Raw genomic sequence first — 23,853 nt, 5'->3', positions numbered from 1 at the left:
AGCCATGTTCATGTTCTCCTGTTTCTTTTCCTCCTTCCCCTCAACTGTGCTTGTCTGCCAATCTTTCCACCGACACCTCATCCCCTTGTCAATTTATTTTGTGTTTAAGTCAAGTTGTCAGATAATTTTTTGTCGAGTCTTCTGTTCTGTTTACCTCTTCCTGATGTTAATATAATATATAAGATCTGCAGTTGATCTGCCTGCCTGCTGTCTACTGCATCTTGATCCACCTTATATGCGCTCAGTGTGACCAAAACATTACTCCATAGCACTGCTACCGGTCAAGATTTCACAGGTTACCTTTAGTGTATTTCAGTTTTTGTTTTACTGGGTAATCTACAAAAAGGTAAAGTAATATCTGTAATATTTTGGAGAAATGTGGCTAAATGATGATATTGTTAATATTAAATGTTTTTTATGGTTTGTATTTGTAACACATCAGCCTCTTTTCCTGCCGCATTACAGAATCTGCCAGGTCATATTGGCATCACGCCAGCTTAAATGTTTCTGGAGGATCATCCTGAGATCAAGTAGTCTGGATGGTAGAAAGAAAAAAAAATCAATGTAGTTACAGGTGACCTGCAGACATGTTTAGACTGATGCGTTCTTCAAATTGAACACATGAAGTAACATTTTTGATTTCATTCAATATTGCAAATCATAGTCCTGCTGAATCAAAAAAATATTTAAGGGATTGCTTTAGATGCCCCAAGGAAACCGAAACTTGAACCACTAATACATTTTTATCAGCTCAGGATATGTAGCATGTAATGATATTGTCAAAGCCTACGATGAAAGTGATTTGGAATAGAAAGTAATTGCTCTGAAAAGAATAAGATCCTTCATGGAAACACTGAATCCTGGTAACAGCTAACTTTGTTTGATAGTTTAATGATCCACCCGCCTATCAAATGTAAGCAGATGGCAAATAGTGTGACGCAGGCTTTGTTTGAATCATTGTTTTAGCATGTTCAGTCAAGGTGTTGTCCTTGTAGGTTGACGCCTCCATTAAGGCCATACTTGATGTGGTGATATCTCTACTTTCCTTTCATTTTTACTGTGACATGGTGTTGCCAGTGCCTCAATGAATTTATTTGTGCTCATCAAAATTTAAATATTAGCATGAATTTATCTAATTTTGTATTACTATTTTACATAATTATTAGTTGACAAAATTATGATTATCATTCAAATCTATGCTTCAAAGTTTGCTGAAATAAAATATAATTTTGTGTTTTTGACACTGAGGCTGTTCATACATCTGATCTACAGCTGCTTATCCAAGCTGACTTCGGGTGTGATGGTGTTTGACAGTAATCTAATAATAAAATATGTTTTTATTATTTTCTGTTCAATCATAATTCTCGTATCAAGATATCAAGGCTAAGACGTTCTTGTCACTAAATTAGATTGTTTAATTGTACAGAAATCTGTCATAGCATGGCTTCTTCAAGACTTCTAAAGAATAAGTTTAGAACTGAGGAGTGCATTGTCATCAAACCTTTTTTTATAGCTGCCCATTCCTTGAGGAAGTGCAAACATATTTGTTCATATTTGTAAGAGATAAGGAAGATGTAGGGATAATTGTATTGTACTTGTGAAGGGCGTCAGACATCCATTCAGCACATGTTTGCCATGGTCTGGCAATAAATCCTCACCTCCCTCTTAGTAAGAGGGTGGGAGCAAAGAAATGTACCACCTTAATATAAAAGCCTATCAGGTTCAGCCTGACTATTACCTGCTTTGGCACAATTAAGCCCACGGTGGCAACGATGAGGTGGAGTTGTGTGTGGCTGTGTTTCCTTGCTCTGTCTGTTGGCAGTGTTACCGATGTCCAAGCCAGACTGGGTAAGACTTATATAGTTTTGGATTATTGGATGTATTATTCTACTTTATGAATACCAACAAATTGATAATGAATAGCACTGTCTCCAATGTCAATAATTTAGAGCATTCGTAACACAAACTGTTTTCTGCACTCTAAAATCTTCTGTAGTTCGCAACCATGTCAGCAGCATCTGCAGCACATGGGGCAGAGAGCACTTCAAGACGTTTGATGGAGATGTGTATCAGTTCCCTGGTAAATGTGAATACAACCTGGCCTCCGACTGCCACGAGTCCTTCCAGGAGTTCTCAGTGCACATGAAGAGGAAAGAGCATGATGGAAACCCCACAGTCAGTTATGTGGTGGTCACCATCAACGACCTTTCATTCCACCTCGGCAAGAGCCTGGTCACTGTGAACGGCCTCCCGTGAGTAAAAAGCTGTGTTTTCTCCGAAAGCAACTATACTTCTATTTTCTGTGATAATTTTGCACTAAAATATATAAAACCTTCTCTTTTTCCATAGTGTCAAATTGCCATACTACAATGCAGGGGTACAAGTGGAAAAAAATGCGGTTTACTTCAAGCTCCAATCTAAAGTCGGTCTCGTTGTCATGTGGAATGGTGATGACGCAGTCATGGTAAAAAAGACTTGCAAATGTTTTACTTTAAATATGTTTGTTACCTCCTGTGATGAACTGCTGACTTGTCCAGGGTGTACCCTGCCGCTGGCCCTTTGTCGGGCTGGGATCGGCTCCAGCCACCCCGTGACCCTGTAAAGGATAAGCGGTTACAGACAATGGATGGATGTTTGTTACCTTCTGTCTGCTAAAAAAGATTGTTGTGTGATACACCAGGCAGAAATACATCAACACAGCTCTCCTCAGAGTCTCCTGTATGAGGCACATACAGGACCATAAAGAGTACATTGTAATACATAGACTATTTTGTCAAGACTCCTTTATGATGATTCTTTTTAGTATCTAAGAAGGAACACATTTATCTTTTATTGACGTAGAACAAATCGACTCACCAGAGATACAGTCATGTTTATAAGTCTTTCTTGACGGTATTTAAATGAATTCCTCAGGTTTTTGTGAAGAAATTAAAGTACATTAGCTCAAACTATGAAAGTATCAAATCACAATATGTATTCCATTCATGTCATTTCATAAGGCACTTTACTGTTTGTTTGTTTTTTGTTTGAATTAAAATTTTGAATTGCACAATATGTTATTTAAATGAGAAACTTGTAATAACCTCTCTTTGTGTTGTAGGTGGAACTGGATCGTGACTATGCCAATCGTACTTGTGGACTTTGTGGAGATTTCAATGGTGTTTCTGTCTACGATGAGTTCATCCATAATGGTATTTATGGTTATTGACTTTTTGTATTAATACATTTCAAAAATCATCCACTGTATCTTTAACCTTTGACACTATAATTACAATAATACGCAGATCGCAAAATCAGCTCCATTGAGTTTGGCAACAAACAGAAAGTCCATCGTCCAAATGATGAATGTGAGGACCCCTATGAAGAGGAAGAGGAATCAGCTGAGGCTTTGCTGGATTCATGCAAGGAGTTTGTGAGTTTTTTATCCCCCTAGTATTAGCAATAGTGATATTTTGCAATATAAACATTTGCAACAGAGTAACTTTGTCTCTATTATGTGTCTCTTTTTCCCTTTCAGCAAACCACCTGCAACCAGATCCTGCGTTCAGAGCCCTGGAGCTCATGCACCAATCAGATTAACCCTGAACCTTACATCCAGGCCTGCGTGCAGGACATGTGTGGCTGCACCAACAGTACAAGTGACTTCTGTCTTTGTAGCACGCTGTCTGAGTTCTCTCGACAGTGTTCCCATGCAGGAGGGCAACCTCCCAGCTGGAGGACACCTCAGTTCTGTGGTAAGGTTTTGTGTTCTGTGACCATATCTTTACATTTATTAAGTTAAGAAGTTTAATTGTTAATCACATAAAAGGCTCTGTGTACCTTTTCTCAACATCATAAACTCTAGGATGAGAGGATTAATTATTTTCTGTTTGAAAAACACATGGGAAAAAGACTTAAAGAAATGACAGAAATTTCTGCTTTTTCTATGTGACTTCACTGTGTCAAAGCAAAGGTCTGCATATTATTTTCCAGGTCCTCGCTCTCATGGAGAGCTAAAAAAATAAGTTCTGTATTGATTTGATTTGTAACAAAAATATATATAATAAGTAATTTCTAATAAGTACACAATAAAATCTACTTTTGTTACACTTAAGGAAAAAATCTAATGAGTTACTTCCAACCTTGATAAACTTGAATAATTCAATTACATTTACACCTACCTTTGTTTATTTCAACTGTACCATATCTTCACAGCTAAACAGTGCCCATTCAACATGGTTCATGAAGAAAGTGGTTCACCTTGCATGGATTCATGCACACATCAAGATACAAGTTCACTGTGTGAGGACCACAAAATGGACGGCTGCTTTTGTCCACCTGGTTAGTGCTGTTCATATGTGCATACAATAATTATGTCAAATATATAATAATATTAATTCTTTAATGCCCTTAAAGATTATATTGGACTTCATCGTCCTTGTCTGTGAGTGTTCATGACTCGTGTGTCTACTTCAGGAACTGTGTTTGATGATATTTCCATGAGAGGGTGTATCGATCAATCTGAGTGTCAGTGCAAACACAACAAAATCTATAACTCCAGTGAGGTTTACCGGCAGGACAGTGAGGAATGGTGTGTCAAATATTTGATAAAGACAACATAATTTTTCATACATGATCATTTCTTAATCTCTTTTTTGTTAACTTTAATAATCTGTTGTTTCAGTACATGCTTTGAGGGTCGATGGGCTTGTAAGAGCCTTCCAACACCTGCTACATGTGCAGTTGAAGAGGGTTCACATGTAACTACCTTTGATGGGAAAACCTACACCTTTCATGGAGACTGTTACTACACCCTAGCTAAAGTGGAGAGCAAGGTGAATGATTCATAGTTTTGTACAATCAAATGACAGAAAATAAATAATCAGCTGATGTTATTTTTTTATTTTTTTATTTAATTGCACTCACACTTTGTTTTGTTTTTTTCAGGATGATGCAAGTCCAAAGTTTACCCTCCTGGCTCAGTTGGCACCATGTGCAAATCAGAAGTTTGACACTTGTCTTAAGACTCTTAAAATCGTGCTGAACAATGACAGAAATAATGTGAGTTAAAGCTGGTCAGTTAAGAAGACTGTGGTCATCAATCAATCAATCACACTGATGCCTGCAACACTAATGATCAATTCTGTTTTATTCAGGTATTAATGTTCACTTCTGATGGCACAGTGAAGCAAAATATGCAGACCATCACTTTGCCATACCAGTCAGGTGGGTCAAACAATAAGAAACTCTGAACGAAACATTCATTAATGCTATGACTAGGGCTGCACCTAACAGTGATTTTTTTATCGTTTAATCTATCGATTATTTTTGTGATTAATCTAACTATTTTTTTTTATTACCTGATTCCTATAACATCGATTCAAATAATAGTTTTAAACTTCTCATTTATATTTCAATATTTTATTCAATCATCTTCAATCATCAACAAACAAATATGACAAAGTATGCACTGCAGGGCATTATTCCCCAACAAAAAATAGCACAGTTTTAACTGGTAATCTGTGTAATCCTATTATGTATTACGTTTGGGTGGGGACAAAAAGTAACTGCTAGTAGTAGTAACTAGTAACAGGCATGTTTAACCTACTGTGGCAGACATGAGATCATAAGCAGAGTAGAGCGGGGAATGAGGGAACACAACGGACATTTGGCGTTAAATTTCCCTTTCACTTCAGTTCGGTCTTGTCCACTAGTTTAAAACACAGCAATGATCTGCCTCATCCTGGTTGTTTACTATTATTTTTAATCCGTTGATATGTACAAAAATCACTAGTAGGACCAGAATGCCAGTAGCACAACAACATAGCAGCTTCGTCTTTCGGCAAACTGATCAGCAGGGGTTCCCAACACGTCACACACACGGACCACACCAACCTGCGCTGTTTTGCCGCAACGCCGGATCCAATGTGAATCAAGCCGCCCCAGGATGGTTCCGCTTCAATAACTCGAGGATGGCGGTAGTACTGATTATATCCGACAGATCAACGCACGTTACGTTATTCGTCGTTTTTACGTAATCGATTACATCGACGCGTTGCGCCAGCCTTAGCTGTGACACGAGCAACTGATTTGACTGTTACTGTACTTCTCTTTATTCACAGTTGACATCAACATATTCCATGCTTCATCCTTTCACATCTTGCTCCAGACCAGTTTTGGATTGCAAATTCAGATCCAGCATGTACCTATAATGCAAGTCTATGTCAGTCTGGAACAAAGCTACAGAGCAAAGACGCGTGGTAAGCTTGTACATTTGTCGCATAAATTAATCAAATTCCTAACCCAATTAGTTATCATGTCCATTTTGTAAATTTATTTCACGGTTTTTACACCTTACATTTTCCTTTATTTCCATTTGTTTATTTTCTGTGTTTAAGACCTGACTTCTAATCAAATTATAAAATAAAAAATATAAATAAAAAAATGTAATTATAAAATATTTGGTTTCTTAAGGTTTATGTGGAAACTACAACATGGTCCTGTCTGATGACATGAAGACTCCTCAGGGAATTGTGGAGGGAACAGCAGCAACTTTTTGTAACTCCTGGAAAGCTAACCTCATGTGCGGAAACAGACAGGAAAGACTTGATGATCCCTGTTCCCTCAGTGTGGAAAATGGTAAAACACACTGGTTGATTATTCTACTGTTTATCTACTTTTATTTGCTTTATTTACATACTTATCTTCAAGTAGACAGTGCAACACATTTAAACACATTAGAAATTAAAAATGATTGATTATCCACTTATAGAGAATTACGCCAAACACTGGTGTGCCTTGCTGCTAAGTCCAGACAGCTCCTTTGCACAGTGCCGTTCAGCGGTGGATCCTGAGATACACTACAAGGTACAGCAAAACCTCTGTTTGTCTATCATTTAATTACATTTTGATGGAATATGTAATTTTCTGAAAGTGTTTGCTGTCTTATGCAGCGATGCATTTATGCTAGCTGTAACTGTGAGAAGAGTGAGGCCTGCCTGTGTGCCGTCCTCTCTTCCTACGCACGAGCTTGTGCATCAAAGGGAGTTTTCTTGGCAGACTGGAGAGAGAATGTGTGCGGTAAGGATTTTTTTCATTATGTTGTGGTAAAGCTGAGTAATGATTTCTCATTAGTTAGTCATAAAACTGTTAAGTAACCATTGTCACATTGTGCACAAAACAGATAAATACACAAAGAGCTGCCCAGCATCTCAGACCTTCTCATACAAGCTTCAGAGATGCCAGTTGACTTGCAGATCACTGGGCTCACAGCAGCAGAGCTGCACCTCTGACTTCTTGCCTGTGGATGGCTGCTCCTGCTCAGAGGGTCTCTACCTAAATGAAAATGGCATCTGCGTTCCCATGGCAAAATGTTCCTGCTACCATAATGAAGTCTACGTTAAGCCAGGAAAGTCTGTCAGTATCAAAGACGAACACTGGTGAGTCAGTTGTTAGCATGATGTAGTTCCTGCAATATATTAGATTTACTGAACAAATCAGTGTTGTTTTTAAGGTAACTTTGTGTCTCGTCTTAAATTTTGTAAATCTTTTTCTAGCGTGTGCACCAATGGAATGCTTCATTGCCGTTCTTGGAGAATCCGCTCATCAAGTAAGTTTTGTTTTGTTTTCCTTCACTACAAGCATTGGGTTGGTACAATGTACTGCATATTAAATCCATTTCTACTTCTGTAGTAGCATGCCGTTCTCCAAAAGTATTCTTCAACTGCGCCACCGCGGGCACGGGGGAAGTTGGACTGCAGTGTGCTCGAACTTGTTTAAATCTGGACAGCGATGATTGTGTGAGTTATTTTTGCCACTATGTCTTAAATAACTGGATCTACTATATATGTCCTGAATTTAATGGTGGCCAGTATATTGTGGATGTAACACACTGTGTACACTAATTTATACTATAGTTTTGAGAGAATTAAGAACAGTTGTATTTAACAGTAACATCAAATGTTCTTGCTTTTTATCACTGTGATCTTACTATCTTCCCAGGACTCCACAGAGTGTGAATCTGGCTGTCAGTGTCCAGCTGGGCTTCTTGATGATGGCAAAGGTTCCTGTGTTAAAGAAACTGACTGTCCATGTCAACATGATGGGCATCTTTATGCCCCTGGAAAACAGATCCCTAACCAATGCAACACCTGGTATGACCTTAGTCAGTTGTATCATATAGCATGCTGAACAAATATTACCATACCTGCATGCATGTGTTACTTATACTTTTAAAAAAAAAACTGTTTTGTAATTTTAACCATTTCTGATGCATCTAGTACCTGCACAAGTGGAAATTGGGTGTGCACAAAGAAAGCATGTCCAGGAACTTGCATTATTTATGGGAGCGGTCACTACAGTACATTTGACCAGAGAACATATGGGTTTCAAGGACACTGTGCCTATGTTGCTCTTAAGGTAAATAATGCATGTCAAAATCATTCAAATGACAGACTGTGTCCGAAATAACTTTCCTGTTCACTGATTAGTTGTCCCTGTATTTGGTGGCACTCAATATTTATTTAATTTATTTAATTAAAATGAGATATCTTACATCTAGAACAGAAACTAAAAGTGTCATTTTTTTGCATGTGGAATTGTCAACAGAAACTACTTTAGATGCTTTGGAAACTATTTTTCTGTACTGTACTATACAGTGAATAAATTTACACGTACATAATTCAGAGAATCAAATAAAATGGCAGACAGTAAATGTACTGCAGTGCACAACCTTCATGCTTTTATTTAATCTCAGGCTTCATTTAAAAAAAATCATAGACATGACATTTATCCAATTCTAACTAATTGATAATCTTAGACATCAGACTGGAAATACAGTAAATATGTGATGTATGCATCAACTATGCTATGTTTATGTTTCACTTAAAACTTGCAATGTGTAAGACCTGGCCGAAATCTTTAAGTTTAAAACATTCTTAAATTAACTAACATTATTAACTAAATATGAACCACATGTCAAAGACGTCTGTGTTGAGTTGCAGAGATGTCTGCCACAGTTGGCATGCTCACCACCAAGCCCTGGCCCCTCCCTGTGTCGTAATATCACTTTGTACCTCAAGTCAGCTTAGGCCACTAACTGCACAGCTAACTGAGCTAACTAGCTAACGGCAGCTAGTAGCTACAGCAGAGAGTAAAGGGACCAGCTGTTTGCGGTTACTCTGTTGATATGCTGACCCTTATCAGTTTGGATTGATCTTCAACAGCCAATAATTTTTACATGTTGCACCTTTAAGATGACGTAATGAATGAAAAATTATAATTATATGATCTCCTGGGGACTTATTATGTTCTAGACTTTATTTAAAAATCTTGAAATACTGTGGACTACAAAAGGCTAAGCTGAAGTTTAATGTGATCAATGGTCTGTGTACACTATTAAGAAAAAAAATTTAAAATGTTTAATGAATCTCTCTCTTTTAAGAACAAGTGCGGGAATAAAACAGTACAGGACAACTTTGGAGTTATCACAGAAAATGTACCATGTGGCTCTACAGGCACAACATGCTCCAAAACTGTCAGAGTCCAACTAGGGGTAAGAGCTCATACCAACAACTGACTTGTATTCTGTTCCATAAAGTATTGAACATGACTAAATCAATTATTTAATACATCAAACTGCAGTTTTTAAATTACAAATCTCTCTCTTAACATTACAGCGAATGGAGGTCAAACTATCAAAGGGTAAATATGAAGAGGAGGACCTGGGACAAGGCTCTGTGATTGCGTACAAAGTAAGGAGGGTTGGATTGTATCTGGTGGTAGAATCTGACATTGGTCTGGCAGTAATGTGGGATCGCAAAACAACTGTTCGCATCCTCCTGGAACCACAGCACAGCGTGAGTCACAGTATTTGTTTGAGTGATGGCAACTGAAATCTCTCTGAAAGTGAGAATTCAGAGCTTTGATATGGTGTGTAAAAGAAGTAACTGACTCCCTTATCTCTCACTGTACAGAGAGAGGTGTGTGGCCTGTGTGGAAATTTTGATGGTGATGGACAGAATGACTTCACCACCCAGGGTCAGCTGGTAGTGAGCAGTCTGTTAGAATTTGCAAACAGCTGGAAAGTGTCAAGCAACTGCCCAGATGTGGAAACAAACCTTGACCCCTGTGGAGCAAGACCCAATCGACACCACTGGGCCAAAATGATGTGCAGCATTATCACTGGAGAGACTTTCAAAGACTGCCACAATAAGGTAATGACCAATTAGTCTAATTTGTATTATTAAAAGTCACATGGTCAAATATTGGACACATTTTTAAAAATTAATCATATATTTTGAAAACAGGTCAATCCCCTTCCATTTTATGAAAACTGTGTGAAAGACTCATGCGCTTGCGACTCTGGAGGAGATTGTGAGTGTTTCTGCACAGCAGTTGCAGCTTACGCTCAGGCTTGTAATGAGGCCAGTGTCTGTGTTGCATGGAGAACTCCAGAAATCTGTCGTAAGTATACAACAAATTTACCCTCATATAAAACTGAGCCTTTTCCTGCCAAGACCCTGTCATTAGATCCCAAATTCTTATGATCTCAGCATTTAGAGATTTATGGCAAGATATTGTATGTGTGATGTACTGTATGTATGAATATAGTTCCCTTTCTTTATAGATAGGACATTTGATATTCTGCCGTTTTTTTATTATCATTATATATTTAATATGTAAATAGCCACCAAATGTAAGTAAAGCGGATATGTATTACAGAGACTACTGTATGTTGCGTCAGTGCATGCTTTATGAAAAGTATATCATCAAGACTGCGCTGATTTCAAGTGCAATTTCCAGTTCAATTTATACTTACAGTGAGTGTAATTTTGTAAGTATTATTGGGTTTTTTTGGCCTGATGTGATTCAAAACTAAACCTTTTCCTTTCTAATGTTCGATGGTCTTTTATTTATTCTGGAGTGAGTGATAACTTCCCACATCTAGTTTAAACTAAATGAAAATAATATAATGTGAGAATGCATCAGGTGGATTTTAAGTTTGAGTTTTCTTTGACAGAGATTGATATACATATCTGAATCAACAATTTCTTTGGTAAAAAGATTGCATACCTTGTATGTTTTCCTCCTAGCCGTCTTTTGTGATTACTACAACAGCCCAGATGAATGCAAGTGGCACTACAGCCCCTGTCACACACCTTGCTACAAGACCTGCTTAAATCCACAAGGAATTTGCAGCAACCCTATACCCAACCTGGAAGGTAAGAACACCTAAGGTCTCACCTTACTTACCTCTGGTTAATGTGCTAGGTCAAGATCAACTTCATTATCCCTTGATTTGTTTTACAGCCGGCAATTTGTTTTACAGCCAGCAGTGAATCAAAATAATAATCATCACACATACTAAGGTACACTCAATAAACACATAAAAGGGACTGAGAATTACATGATGCTGTTGAATCTTAAATGTCAAACTTATCAAATTCGGCTAATCTTATGTGACCAAGTAGGAAAAGAAATGAACAGCTGGCCTGCTTCAGTGTCAAAGATTTAAATAAAATGTGAGTAACAATTACACCCATCAGCAAGTGATCAGCAGCGAGATGATCAATAATATTCACCTGTCAGTGGTTTTAATGTTCTGGCTGATTGGTGTATTTTACAATCAAGATGTAATTTGTGTTGTTTTATGTTTTGATGTTTACAGGCTGTTACCCTGTATGCCCTGAAGACAAACCCATATTTGATGAGGAGACCGAAATGTGTGTAGAGGCATGTCCTATTACAACTGTCACTCCACCAACAACTATTACCACCACAACTGTAACCACACCAACTGTACCTACTACTCCAAGTACAGGATATTCAACTGTACCTACTTCTTCAACTACAACACCAACCACAACCACATGGTCTACGCCACCACCAACTGTACCTACGACTCCAACTACAGAATATACAACGCCACCAACAACTGTACCTACTTCTCCAACTACAGAATCTACACCACCACCAACAACTGTTCCTACGACTACAACTCCTATAACTTCTGCCACTACACCATGTATGATACCGTGTCAGTGGTCAGAGTGGTATGATGTAGATGACCCAGGTACAGACAAAAGTGACTGGGAAACATATGAGAACATCACAAATAGTGGTAAACACATATGTGCAAAACCCATCGAAATTGATTGTAGAGCCGTAGAAAATCCTGACATGGACTTTGATGACTTTATCGATCAAGCTGACCAAATTGTTACTTGTAATGTGAGTTATGGTTTAATATGTAGAAAAGAAGACCAACCCTTACGTCCTGGAAAGTGCTTCGACTATAAGATCAGAGTATGTTGTGATGGATGTATAAACCAAACTACTACACCTAGTATGACAACTGAACCGCCAACTACAGCCACAAGTTCTACACCACAAACAATTGTACCTACTACTAGAACTACAACACCAACCACTGAATATACAGGACCACCAACTGGGCCTACTTCTCCAACTACAGCCCAAAACACAATTACAACACCAACCACAGCCACAAGTTCTACACCACCAACAATTGTACCTACTACTACAACTACAACACCAACCACTGAATATACAGGACCACCAACTGGACCTACTTCTCCAACTACAGCCCAAACCACAATTACGACACCAACCACAGCCACAAGTTCTACACCACCAACAACTGTACTTACTACTACAACTACGCGATGTACCTCAGGATATACACCACCATCACCAACTGGACCTACTTTTCCAACTACAGCCGAAACCACAACACCAACCACTACCACAAGATCTACACCACCAACAACTGGACCTACTACTCCAACAACACCACCAACCACCAAATATACAACACCACCACCAACTGGACCTACTTCTCCAACTACAGTCGAAACCACACCTACAACACCAACCACAACCACAAGGTCTACGCCACCAACAACTGTGCCTACTACTTCAACTACACCACCAACTACCGAATATACAACACCACCACCAACTGTACCTACTTCTCCAACTACAGCCAAAACCAAACCTACAACACCAACCACAACCACAAGGTCTACACCTCCAACAACCGTGCCTACTACTCCAACTACACCAACCACCGAATATACAACACCACCACCAACTGTACCTACTTCTCCAACGACAGCCGAAACCACACCTACAACACCAACCACAACCACAAGGTCTACACCTCCAACAACCGTGACTACTACTCCAACTACACCAACCACCGAATATACAACACCACCACCAACTGTACCTACTTCTCCAACTACAGCTGAAACCACACCTACAACACCAACCACAACCACAAGGTCTACACCACCAACAACTACTCCAACTACACCACCAACCACCAGATATACAACACCACCACCAACTGTACCTACTTCTCCAACTACAGCCGAAACCACACCTACAACACCAACCACAACCACAAGGCCTACATCACCAACAACTGTACCTTCTGCTCCAACTACACCACCAACCACCACATTTACAACACCACCACCAACTGTACTTACTTCTCCAACTACAGCCGAAACCACACCTACAACACCAACCACAACTACAAGGTCTACACCTCCAACAACCGTGCCTACTACTCCAACTACACCAACCACCGAATATACAACACCACCACCAACTGTACCTACTTCTCCAACTACAGCCGAAACCACACCTACAACACCAACCACAACCACATGGTCTACGCCACCACCAACTGTACCTACGACTCCAACTACAGAATATACAACGCCACCAACAACTGTACCTACTTCTCCAACTACAGAATCTACACCACCACCAACAACTGTTCCTACGACTACAACTCCTATAACTTCTGCCACTACACCATGTATGATACCCTGTCAGTGGTCAGAGTGGTATGATGTAGATGACCCAGGTACAGACAAAAGTGACTGGGAAACATATGAGAACATCACAAATAGTGGTAAACACATATGTGCAAAACCCATCGAAATTGATTGTAGAGCCGTAGAAAATCCTGACATGGACTTTGATGACTATATCGATCAAGCTGACCAAATTGTTACTTGTAATGTGAGTTATGGTTTAATATGTAGAAAAGAAGACCAACCCTTACGTCCTGGAAAGTGCTTCGACTATAAGATCAGAGTATGTTGTGATGGATGTATAAACCAAACTACTACACCTAGTATGACAACTGAACCGCCAACTACAGCCACAAGTTCTACACCACCAACAATTGTACCTACTACTAGAACTACAACACCAACCACTGAATATACAGGACCACCAACTGGGCCTACTTCTCCAACTACAGTCGAAACCACACCTACAACACCAACCACAACCACAAGGTCTACGCCACTAACAACTGTGCCTACTACTTCAACTACACCACCAACTACCGAATATACAACACACCCACCAACTGTACCTACTTCTCCAACTACAGCCGAAACCAAACCTACAACACCAACCACAACCACAAGGTCTACACCTCCAACAACCGTGCCTACTACTCCAACTACACCAACCACCGAATATACAACACCACCACCAACTGTACCTACTTCTCCAACTACAGCCGAAACCACACCTACAACACCAACCACAACCACAAGGTCTACACCTCCAACAACCGTGACTACTACTCCAACTACACCAACCACCAAATATACAACACCACCACCAACTGTACCTACTTCTCCAACTACAGCTGAAACCACACCTACAACACCAACCACAACCACAAGGTCTACACCACCAACAACTACTCCAATTACACCACCAACCACCGAATATACAACACCACCACCAACTGTACCTACTTCTCCAACTACAGCTGAAACCACACCTACAACACCAACCACAACCACAAGGTCTACGCCACCAACAACCGTGCCTACTACTCCAACAACACCAACCACCGAATATACAACACCACCACCAACTGTACCTACTTTTCCAACTACAGCCGAAACCACACCTACAACACCAACCACAACCACAAGGTCTACACCTCCAACAACCGTGACTACTACTCCAACTACACCAACCACCGAATATACAACACCACCACCAACTGTACCTACTTCTCCAACTACAGCCGAAACCACACCTACAACACCAACCACAACTACAAGGTCTACACCTCCAACAACCGTGCCTACTACTCCAACTACACCAACCACCGAATATACAACACCACCATCAACTGTACCTACTTCTCCAACTACAGCCGAAACCACACCTACAACACCAACCACAACCACAAGGTCTACACCTCCAACAACCGTGACTACTACTCCAACTACACCAACCACCGAATATACAACACCACCACCAACTGTACCTACTTCTCCAACTACAGCTGAAACCACACCTACAACACCAACCACAAGGTCAACACCACCAACAACTACTCCAATTACACCACCAACCACCACATTTACAACACCACCACCAACTGTACCTACTTCTCCAACTACAGTCGAAACCACACCTACAACACCAACCACAACCACAAGGTCTACGCCACCAACAACTGTGCCTACTACTTCAACTACACCACCAACTACCGAATATACAACACCACCACCAACTGTACCTACTTCTCCAACTACAGCTGAAACCACACCTACAACACCAACCACAACCACAAGGTCTACACCACCAACAACTACTCCAACTACACCAACAACCACCAAATATACAACACCACCACCAACTATACCTACTTCTCCAACTACAGTCGAAACCACACCTACAACACCAACCACAACCACAAGGTCTACGCCACCAACAACTGTGCCTACTACTCCAACTACACCAACCACCGAATATACAACACCACCACCAACTGTACCTACTTCTCCAACTACAGCCGAAACCACACCTACAACACCAACCACAACCACAAGGTCTACACCTACAACAACCGTGACTACTACTCCAACTACACCAACAACCGAATATACAACACCACCACCAACTGTACCTACTTCTCCAACTACAGCTGAAACCACACCTACAACACCAACCACAACCACAAGGTCTACACCACCAACAACTACTCCAACTACACCAACAACCACCGAATATACAACACCACCACCAACTGTACCTACTTCTCCAACTACAGTCGAAACCACACCTACAACACCAACCACAACCACAAGGTCTACGCCACCAACAACTGTGCCTACTACTCCAACTACACCAACCACCGAATATACAACACCACCACCAACTGTACCTACTTCTCCAACTACAGCCGAAACCACACCTACAACACCAACCACAACCACAACCACAAGGTCTACACCTCCAACAACCGTGACTACTACTCCAACTACACCAACCACCGAATATACAACACCACCATCAACTGTACCTACTTCTCCAACTACAGCCGAAACCACACCTACAACACCAACCACAACCACAAGGTCTACACCTCCAACAACCGTGACTACTACTCCAACTACACCAACCACCGAATATACAACACCACCACCAACTGTACCTACTTCTCCAACTACAGCTGAAACCACACCTACAACACCAACCACAACCACAAGGTCTACACCACCAACAACTACTCCAATTACACCACCAACCACCACATTTACAACACCACCACCAACTGTACCTACTTCTCCAACTACAGTCGAAACCACACCTACAACACCAACCACAACCACAAGGTCTACGCCACCAACAACTGTGCCTACTACTTCAACTACACCACCAACTACCGAATATACAACACCACCACCAACTGTACCTACTTCTCCAACTACAGCTGAAACCACACCTACAACACCAACCACAACCACAAGGTCTACACCACCAACAACTACTCCAACTACACCAACAACCACCAAATATACAACACCACCACCAACTGTACCTACTTCTCCAACTACAGTCGAAACCACACCTACAACACCAACCACAACCACAAGGTCTACACCTCCAACAACCGTGACTACTACTCCAACTACACCAACCACCGAATATACAACACCACCATCAACTGTACCTACTTCTCCAACTACAGCCGAAACCACACCTACAACACCAACCACAACCACAAGGTCTACACCTCCAACAACCGTGACTACTACTCCAACTACACCAACCACCGAATATACAACACCACCACCAATTGTACCTACTTCTCCAACTACAGCTGAAACCACACCTACAACACCAACCACAACCACAAGGTCCACACCACCAACAACTACTCCAATTACACCACCAACCACCACATTTACAACACTACCACCAACTGTACCTACTTCTCCAACTACAGTCGAAACCACACCTACAACACCAACCACAACCACAAGGTCTACGCCACCAACAACTGTGCCTACTACTTCAACTACACCACCGACTACCGAATATACAACACCACCACCAACTGTACCTACTTCTCCAACTACAGCTGAAACCACACCTACAACACCAACCACAACCACAAGGTCTACACCACCAACAACTACTCCAACTACACCAACAACCACCAAATATACAACACCACCACCAACTGTACCTACTTCTCCAACTACAGTCGAAACCACACCTACAACACCAACCACAACCACAAGGTCTACGCCACCAACAACTGTGCCTACTACTCCAACTACACCGACTACCGAATATACAACACCACCACCAACTGTACCTACTTCTCCAACTACAGCTGAAACCACACCTACAACACCAACCACAACCACAAGGTCTACACCACCAACAACTACTCCAACTACACCAACAACCACCAAATATACAACACCACCACCAACTGTACCTACTTCTCCAACTACAGCCGAAACCACACCTACAACACCAACCACAACCACAACCACAAGGTCTACACCTCCAACAACCGTGACTACTACTCCAACTACACCAACCACCGAATATACAACACCACCATCAACTGTACCTACTTCTCCAACTACAGCCGAAACCACACCTACAACACCAACCACAACCACAAGGTCTACACCTCCAACAACCGTGACTACTACTCCAACTACACCAACCACCGAATATACAACACCACCACCAACTGTACCTACTTCTCAAACTACAGCTGAAACCACACCTACAACACCAACCACAACCACAAGGTCTACACCACCAACAACTACTCCAATTACACCACCAACCACCTCATTTACAACACCACCACCAACTGTACCTACTTCTCCAACTACAGTCGAAACCACACCTACAACACCAACCACAACCACAAGGTCTACGCCACCAACAACTGTGCCTACTACTCCAACTACACCAACCACCGAATATACAACACCACCACCAACTGTACCTACTTCTCCAACTACAGCCGAAACCACACCTACAACACCAACCACAACCACAACCACAAGGTCTACACCTCCAACAACCGTGACTACTACTCCAACTACACCAACAACCGAATATACAACACCACCACCAACTGTACCTACTTCTCCAACTACAGCTGAAACCACACCTACAACACCAACCACAACCACAAGGTCTACACCACCAACAACTACTCCAACTACACCAACAACCACCAAATATACAACACCACCACCAACTGTACCTACTTCTCCAACTACAGTCGAAACCACACCTACAACACCAACCACAACCACAAGGTCTACGCCACCAACAACTGTGCCTACTGCTCCAACTACACCAACCACCGAATATACAACACCACCACCAACTGTACCTACTTCTCCAACTACAGCCGAAACCACACCTACAACACCAACCACAACCACAACCACAAGGTCTACACCTCCAACAACTGTGCCTACTACTCCAACTACACCACCAACTACAAGACCATCAACGGAACCCACTACTACTACTACTACTACTACACCAATTACACCTGTCACTGGTCCCAATGCAACCCATCCATCAACTGCCCCTGTTATCAGTGAATTTACAACCATAACATCTGAAGCTACACCTTCAACAATGCCTATACCCACACCTACTATCCCTACTTGCCCTGACTGGGACGCTGTAGTAAGAATATTTATGTATCTAGCACATTGAAAGTATACACAATGTATTACTAAGTATTATAGCATTTTTAATAACACTGCACATTTGCACATAAAAAAAGACAAGCTTACTATCAATTTTCTATCAAATGACTTCAAAGTACTATTAATTCTCCCCATTTTTTTCTTCTCATCAGCAAAACGAGACCTTCTTAGTGTGCAACTGTACCATGGCCAGATGCATTGAGAACACGACAATTGAAATAATTCCATATGAATGTCCACCCATTGAGAACATCACTTGTGCCAATGGAAAGAAACCAGTTATTGTGTATGATGAGCACTACTGCTGCAACTATTCTGCTTGTGACTGTAAGCCATTCTTTGGTTAAAATGCTGTTTGACATTTTTTTTGACTCATATGTTTCCACTAAATGAATTTAAGATTTTTAACTTTTTTGGGGCTCTTTTTAGGTGAGTGTGAAGGCTGGGGAGATCCTCATTACATCACTTTTGATGGCTTATACTACAGTTATCAAGGAAACTGTACTTATGTCTTGATGGAAGAGATTTCACCACGACATCACTTGAAGATTTATATTGATAATGTCTTCTGTGATCCCACTGAAGATGTTTCTTGTCCACGATCATTAATTATAGCATACAATTCACAAGTTATCACACTCATGAATCATAACCTAATTGGAGCTCCACAATTAGAGGTATGTATGGTCACATGGAGGTTTTATTGTACATTCTGAAAAACTCACCAGACTAACTTTGAGTAGATTATTACTGTCGGTGTAGATAGAATAGCAATAATGGATAATTTTGTCATAGTATATTTCCTGTTATATAATTTATTTACTTTTTCCCTGTAGGCACTCAAAGATGGAGTCCGTTTGAAACTACCGTATTCACAACAAGATGTTAAAGTCTTAAACTCTGGCCTTAACTTGATTTTTGAGATCCCTTCTCTTAATGTGGTAATTTCTTTCGGAATAACTGGCTTTAGTGTCAACCTTCCATTTCAAAAGTTTGGCAGAAACACACAGGGCCATTGTGGTAAGAACATCTCCCTTTCAAGTGGCCATATTGAGAAATTATTTGTGGCCAGACTGTAATATTAACTGTTTGGGACTCTCTTTCAGGAACATGCAATAACAACCAGGCTGATGACTGCATGTTGCCTGGAGGCCAGCTGGTGGAAAGTTGTGCTGTAATGGCTGACTATTGGCCTGCAAAACATATTTACCAACCTGACTGCCAGATACCAACTGTACTGCCCACCAGTGCACCTGAACCTCCACCAACCTTAACTCCATGCAAGCCAGATTCCATATGTGATATGCTTAAGAGCAGGTAGGCGTAAAACCCCATAGTAATTCAAATTCATCCCCATAATTTTGGCATATCTGCAGTTTAAACACCATAACTTTTTTTTGTGCTCTGTTTGTGTTTTACTTTCACAGTTTATTTGAAGAGTGCCACCCCTTCGTCTCTCCAGACAAATTCTATCAAGGTTGTGTTTTTGATAGCTGCCATGTTTCTAATCCAGCAGTGGAGTGCACAAGCTTGCAGACTTATGCTGCTGCCTGTGCTCAGGAAGGAGTTTGCCTTCACTGGAGAAACCACACCGAACTGTGTAGTAAGCAAGCCCTCAATACTTTCACTGTAAATGCTGAGATCAGTGGAATCAGGAGGTTGAATTAATTTTTTTTCACTTTTGTTGCACCTAGCACACATTGCTCAGGCTGCTGCATATTTTATTATATACAATAGATGGGCAATATGAATTTTAAAAATAACTTTTCTTCACTAACAGCAAGCGACTGCCCTTCTGACAAAGTTTACAAGCCATGTGGTCCTGCAGAACAACCAACCTGTGATGACAAGTGAGTTTCACACAAACAGTGTATTCATTTTAAAGTGGACTGCTCACATTAGTGTTTCGTGAAACTAGGAGCATAGTGGTAATAAATGTTTCTTGACCACAACATAGTAGAGTAGAATGGAGTGTTTAAATGAACTGTGTTTTTAGAGATCTTAAAGGAATAATGTAAATTGACATCTTTCTTGATGATTCAATATTACAGTCCTGCTGAACCATCTTTAAACTTCACTACTGAGGGCTGCTTTTGTCCTGATGGAATGAAACTCTTCAACAAAGAGTCTGGCATATGTGTTGATAAGTGTGGTAAGTGTGGTGTAGATCTTCATGTCTTATCATAGAGCTAAAAGTATCTTATCAATCATGAAGTCCTACAGGATTGCTCATTTGCATCCTTTGCTCAACAGGATGTCTTGATTCTCAGGGTATTCCTCGTGAGGTAAGACTGTTTAACTAAAATCCTAACCTGTGTTGTTTGCTTGCAAAAGACAGTTAAGTCACTACTGTGTTGTATTCTTTCAGTTTAATGAGAGGTTTGAGTATAACTGCCAAGACTGCATCTGTGAGGAGTCAACCAAGACTGTGACATGCAAGCCTAAGGTGTGCCCAGCACCACCTCCAACAAACTGCACTGGTCCAGGGTTTGTTCTTGTCAGCCAGACTAATCCATCAGACCCCTGCTGTTCTGTCTTTGTTTGCCGTAAGACATCAATGCACATTTTTCTTCTAGAGTTTTCAAAATGATATAGATGACGATTCTTGAGGATGGCTCTTAACTAGTTGTGTTCACTGTTTTATCATCTCCAAAGAATGTCACAGCAACACTTGCCCAGTCACCAACATGAACTGTCCTGTTGGATATATACCAGTTTTCAGTGTTCCTGAGGGAGGATGCTGTCCGGAGCATACATGTGGTGAGCTCATTAATTCATAGCTTGAATTTATATAAAACCTCAGGACGACAGAGACACTTTCATGCAATTTCCATTGTCTTACTCTTTTCTAGATCCTAAGAGAGTTTGTGTGCACAAAGACGTTGAATACCAGGTAAATAAGTTAGAATTGCAAAAATGATTTCTTACGTAATTTGTTAACATGTCACTATTGTTATTAAATTATATCTGTTACACTGCTACAGTTATGAATGACTAAAAACAAAAGTATGAATACATGTCTTCTTTATTTACCAGCCTGGTTCGTCAGTTCCTGTAGTTCCCTGTCAGGACTGTACCTGTTCACTTGAGGTTGATCTCAAGTCTGGTCTATTCAAGGTTATTTGTGGGCCACAGCAATGTCAAAGAGACTGTGACTTGGTAGGAGGAATTGCACCCATCATATCCAAACACACACTGAATACTATGCAACTTGTTTTCTTTAGAATATGTTTACTGGGAGGGTGAACTTGTAAACTTAACTTGGCAACTTAACTGCTCCTTTCCTTCAGGGTTATGAATATGTGAAAAAAGCTTCAGATGAATGCTGTGGGAAGTGTGTACAGACACACTGTGTGGTCAATGTTAATGGTACCAAGCAGCCTGTGACGGTAAGTTGGATCATCTATTTTGGCTGCTATTCCACATGTTCTTCGTTAATAGCGTAGAATTTCTCAGTAATTTGGTATCTGTGTGAATTCCGGTTTATGTGTGTACGCTCATCTCACTGCTCTCCAGCTAGGAGAAACCTGGTCACCACTTGAGAATAAGTGTGAGTTCTACAGCTGTGTTAAGAGCGGTGAGACTTTAACAACAGTCAGTTCACACATTGTGTGCCCGCCATTCCAGGAGAGCAACTGCAAACCTGTAAGTATCACTTTCAACACATCTGGATTGTCGTCCGTGAGAACATGAGTTTGTTGATGTTGTGTATTTTCCTCCTTAGGAAACAATCCAGACTGCAGCAAATGGCTGTTGTAAAGTTTGTGAGTATGACATTTGTGTTTACATTTCCTGAAAAGGTACAGTACTTGAATGAAAAGCTGAATGTGTCTCTCTTTTTAATAAAAGGTGTAGAGAAGGAGAAGGCCTGCAAGATAGTAACAATGAAAACTCACATTACACACAAGAGCTGTCAGTCTTACCAGGAAGTCGAAATGCCATATTGTGAAGGATCCTGTAACACTTTCACCAAGTAAGGATGATACTAAAATTTATCATTCCTCTGGAAAGTCATAAACCCATTGAAATTTGGAAATTTGAAAATGTTTAGGTATAGTTTAGTGCATTAATCAATCCCTCCTCTGCCTTCTTCAGGTACTCTGAAGCAGCAGCTATTATGCAGCATTCTTGCTCCTGCTGTAAGGAGACACGCTCCAGCAATCGCACCATTGACTTGCACTGCTTGAATGGAGAGGTTTTACCCTACACCTACATCCATGTGGAGAAGTGTGGCTGTGGCCACACAGACTGCACCAGAGCTATTGGACAATCAGCTCGCAGGAGGCGGAGCTTCACTCTGGTGTAATACACAATATGTCATTACATTGATGGATGAAGGATGTAAAAGTTCCTTCTCATTTTGTCTTAATCATTACATCTCTTACAAAGTATTACGATTGTAGAGAGTATTTATCAATTCAAATAAAAAGATGCAACTTGAAGTGTCATCTCTTTTGTCTTGTTTGTGCCTATTTAAGTTTTGTTTGTTTTGATTTGTAATAATACAGTATCAATTATAAATTATATTCATTAAAAAAATATAATTATCATTAATCAAATAATCAAAGGAGAACTTTGAAGGCTGAAGTGGAGAGGGGGGTCAGTCGGTCCTAAGAAGATGCCAGATTGGTGCATAGAAACAACACAGCAGGCTTCAGTGCCAACCTAAAAAAAAACACACTTAGACTTGGGAAGGCAATTCCCATAAACTAAAATCCTTGAAATACATCCCAGACAGCTCCCACATGTTGGACAGCAATACTGTTACTGAATACTAACATACAGTTTAAAGTATGTAGTATTTTTTTATGTCGGA

At 40.6% G+C, this 23,853-nt stretch overlaps 2 protein-coding genes across 2 annotated transcripts; both read left to right on the top strand.

Annotated features, from left to right (window-relative positions):
* The first annotated feature begins 1,772 nt into the window (after positions 1-1,772).
* Positions 1,773-12,038, top strand: LOC141000924 (mucin-2-like). The gene is made up of 27 exons (XM_073471811.1): positions 1,773-1,848; positions 1,997-2,252; positions 2,350-2,464; positions 3,101-3,191; positions 3,285-3,412; positions 3,518-3,734; positions 4,195-4,320; positions 4,456-4,570; positions 4,664-4,814; positions 4,927-5,040; positions 5,136-5,205; positions 6,102-6,239; positions 6,454-6,618; positions 6,752-6,846; positions 6,933-7,059; positions 7,163-7,418; positions 7,536-7,588; positions 7,675-7,778; positions 7,981-8,132; positions 8,259-8,397; positions 9,422-9,532; positions 9,657-9,836; positions 9,954-10,193; positions 10,287-10,443; positions 11,073-11,201; positions 11,648-11,706; positions 11,796-12,038. Exons 1-27 carry the CDS (start codon positions 1,773-1,775, stop codon positions 12,036-12,038), a joined length of 3,807 nt encoding a protein of 1,268 aa, XP_073327912.1.
* A 7,169-nt stretch (positions 12,039-19,207) lies between these two features.
* LOC141001694 (intestinal mucin-like protein) lies at positions 19,208-23,343 on the top strand. Its single transcript, XM_073472850.1, has 17 exons — positions 19,208-19,364; positions 19,467-19,714; positions 19,874-20,057; positions 20,144-20,354; positions 20,465-20,640; positions 20,818-20,887; positions 21,089-21,189; positions 21,291-21,322; positions 21,406-21,583; positions 21,693-21,797; positions 21,890-21,930; positions 22,074-22,196; positions 22,328-22,426; positions 22,554-22,682; positions 22,762-22,801; positions 22,887-23,010; positions 23,133-23,343. The coding sequence occupies exons 1-17, from the start codon at positions 19,223-19,225 to the stop codon at positions 23,341-23,343; spliced, it is 2,214 nt and encodes a 737-aa protein (XP_073328951.1). The 5' UTR covers positions 19,208-19,222.
* Positions 23,344-23,853: the final 510 nt, after the last annotated feature.

This window comes from Pagrus major, chromosome 8, assembly GCF_040436345.1.
Source record: "Pagrus major chromosome 8, Pma_NU_1.0".
In the NCBI taxonomy this organism is placed as follows: domain Eukaryota; kingdom Metazoa; phylum Chordata; class Actinopteri; order Spariformes; family Sparidae; genus Pagrus; species Pagrus major.
The sequence above is the reverse complement of the archived record's forward strand: the minus strand, read 5'-3'. Positions and strand labels throughout refer to the sequence as shown.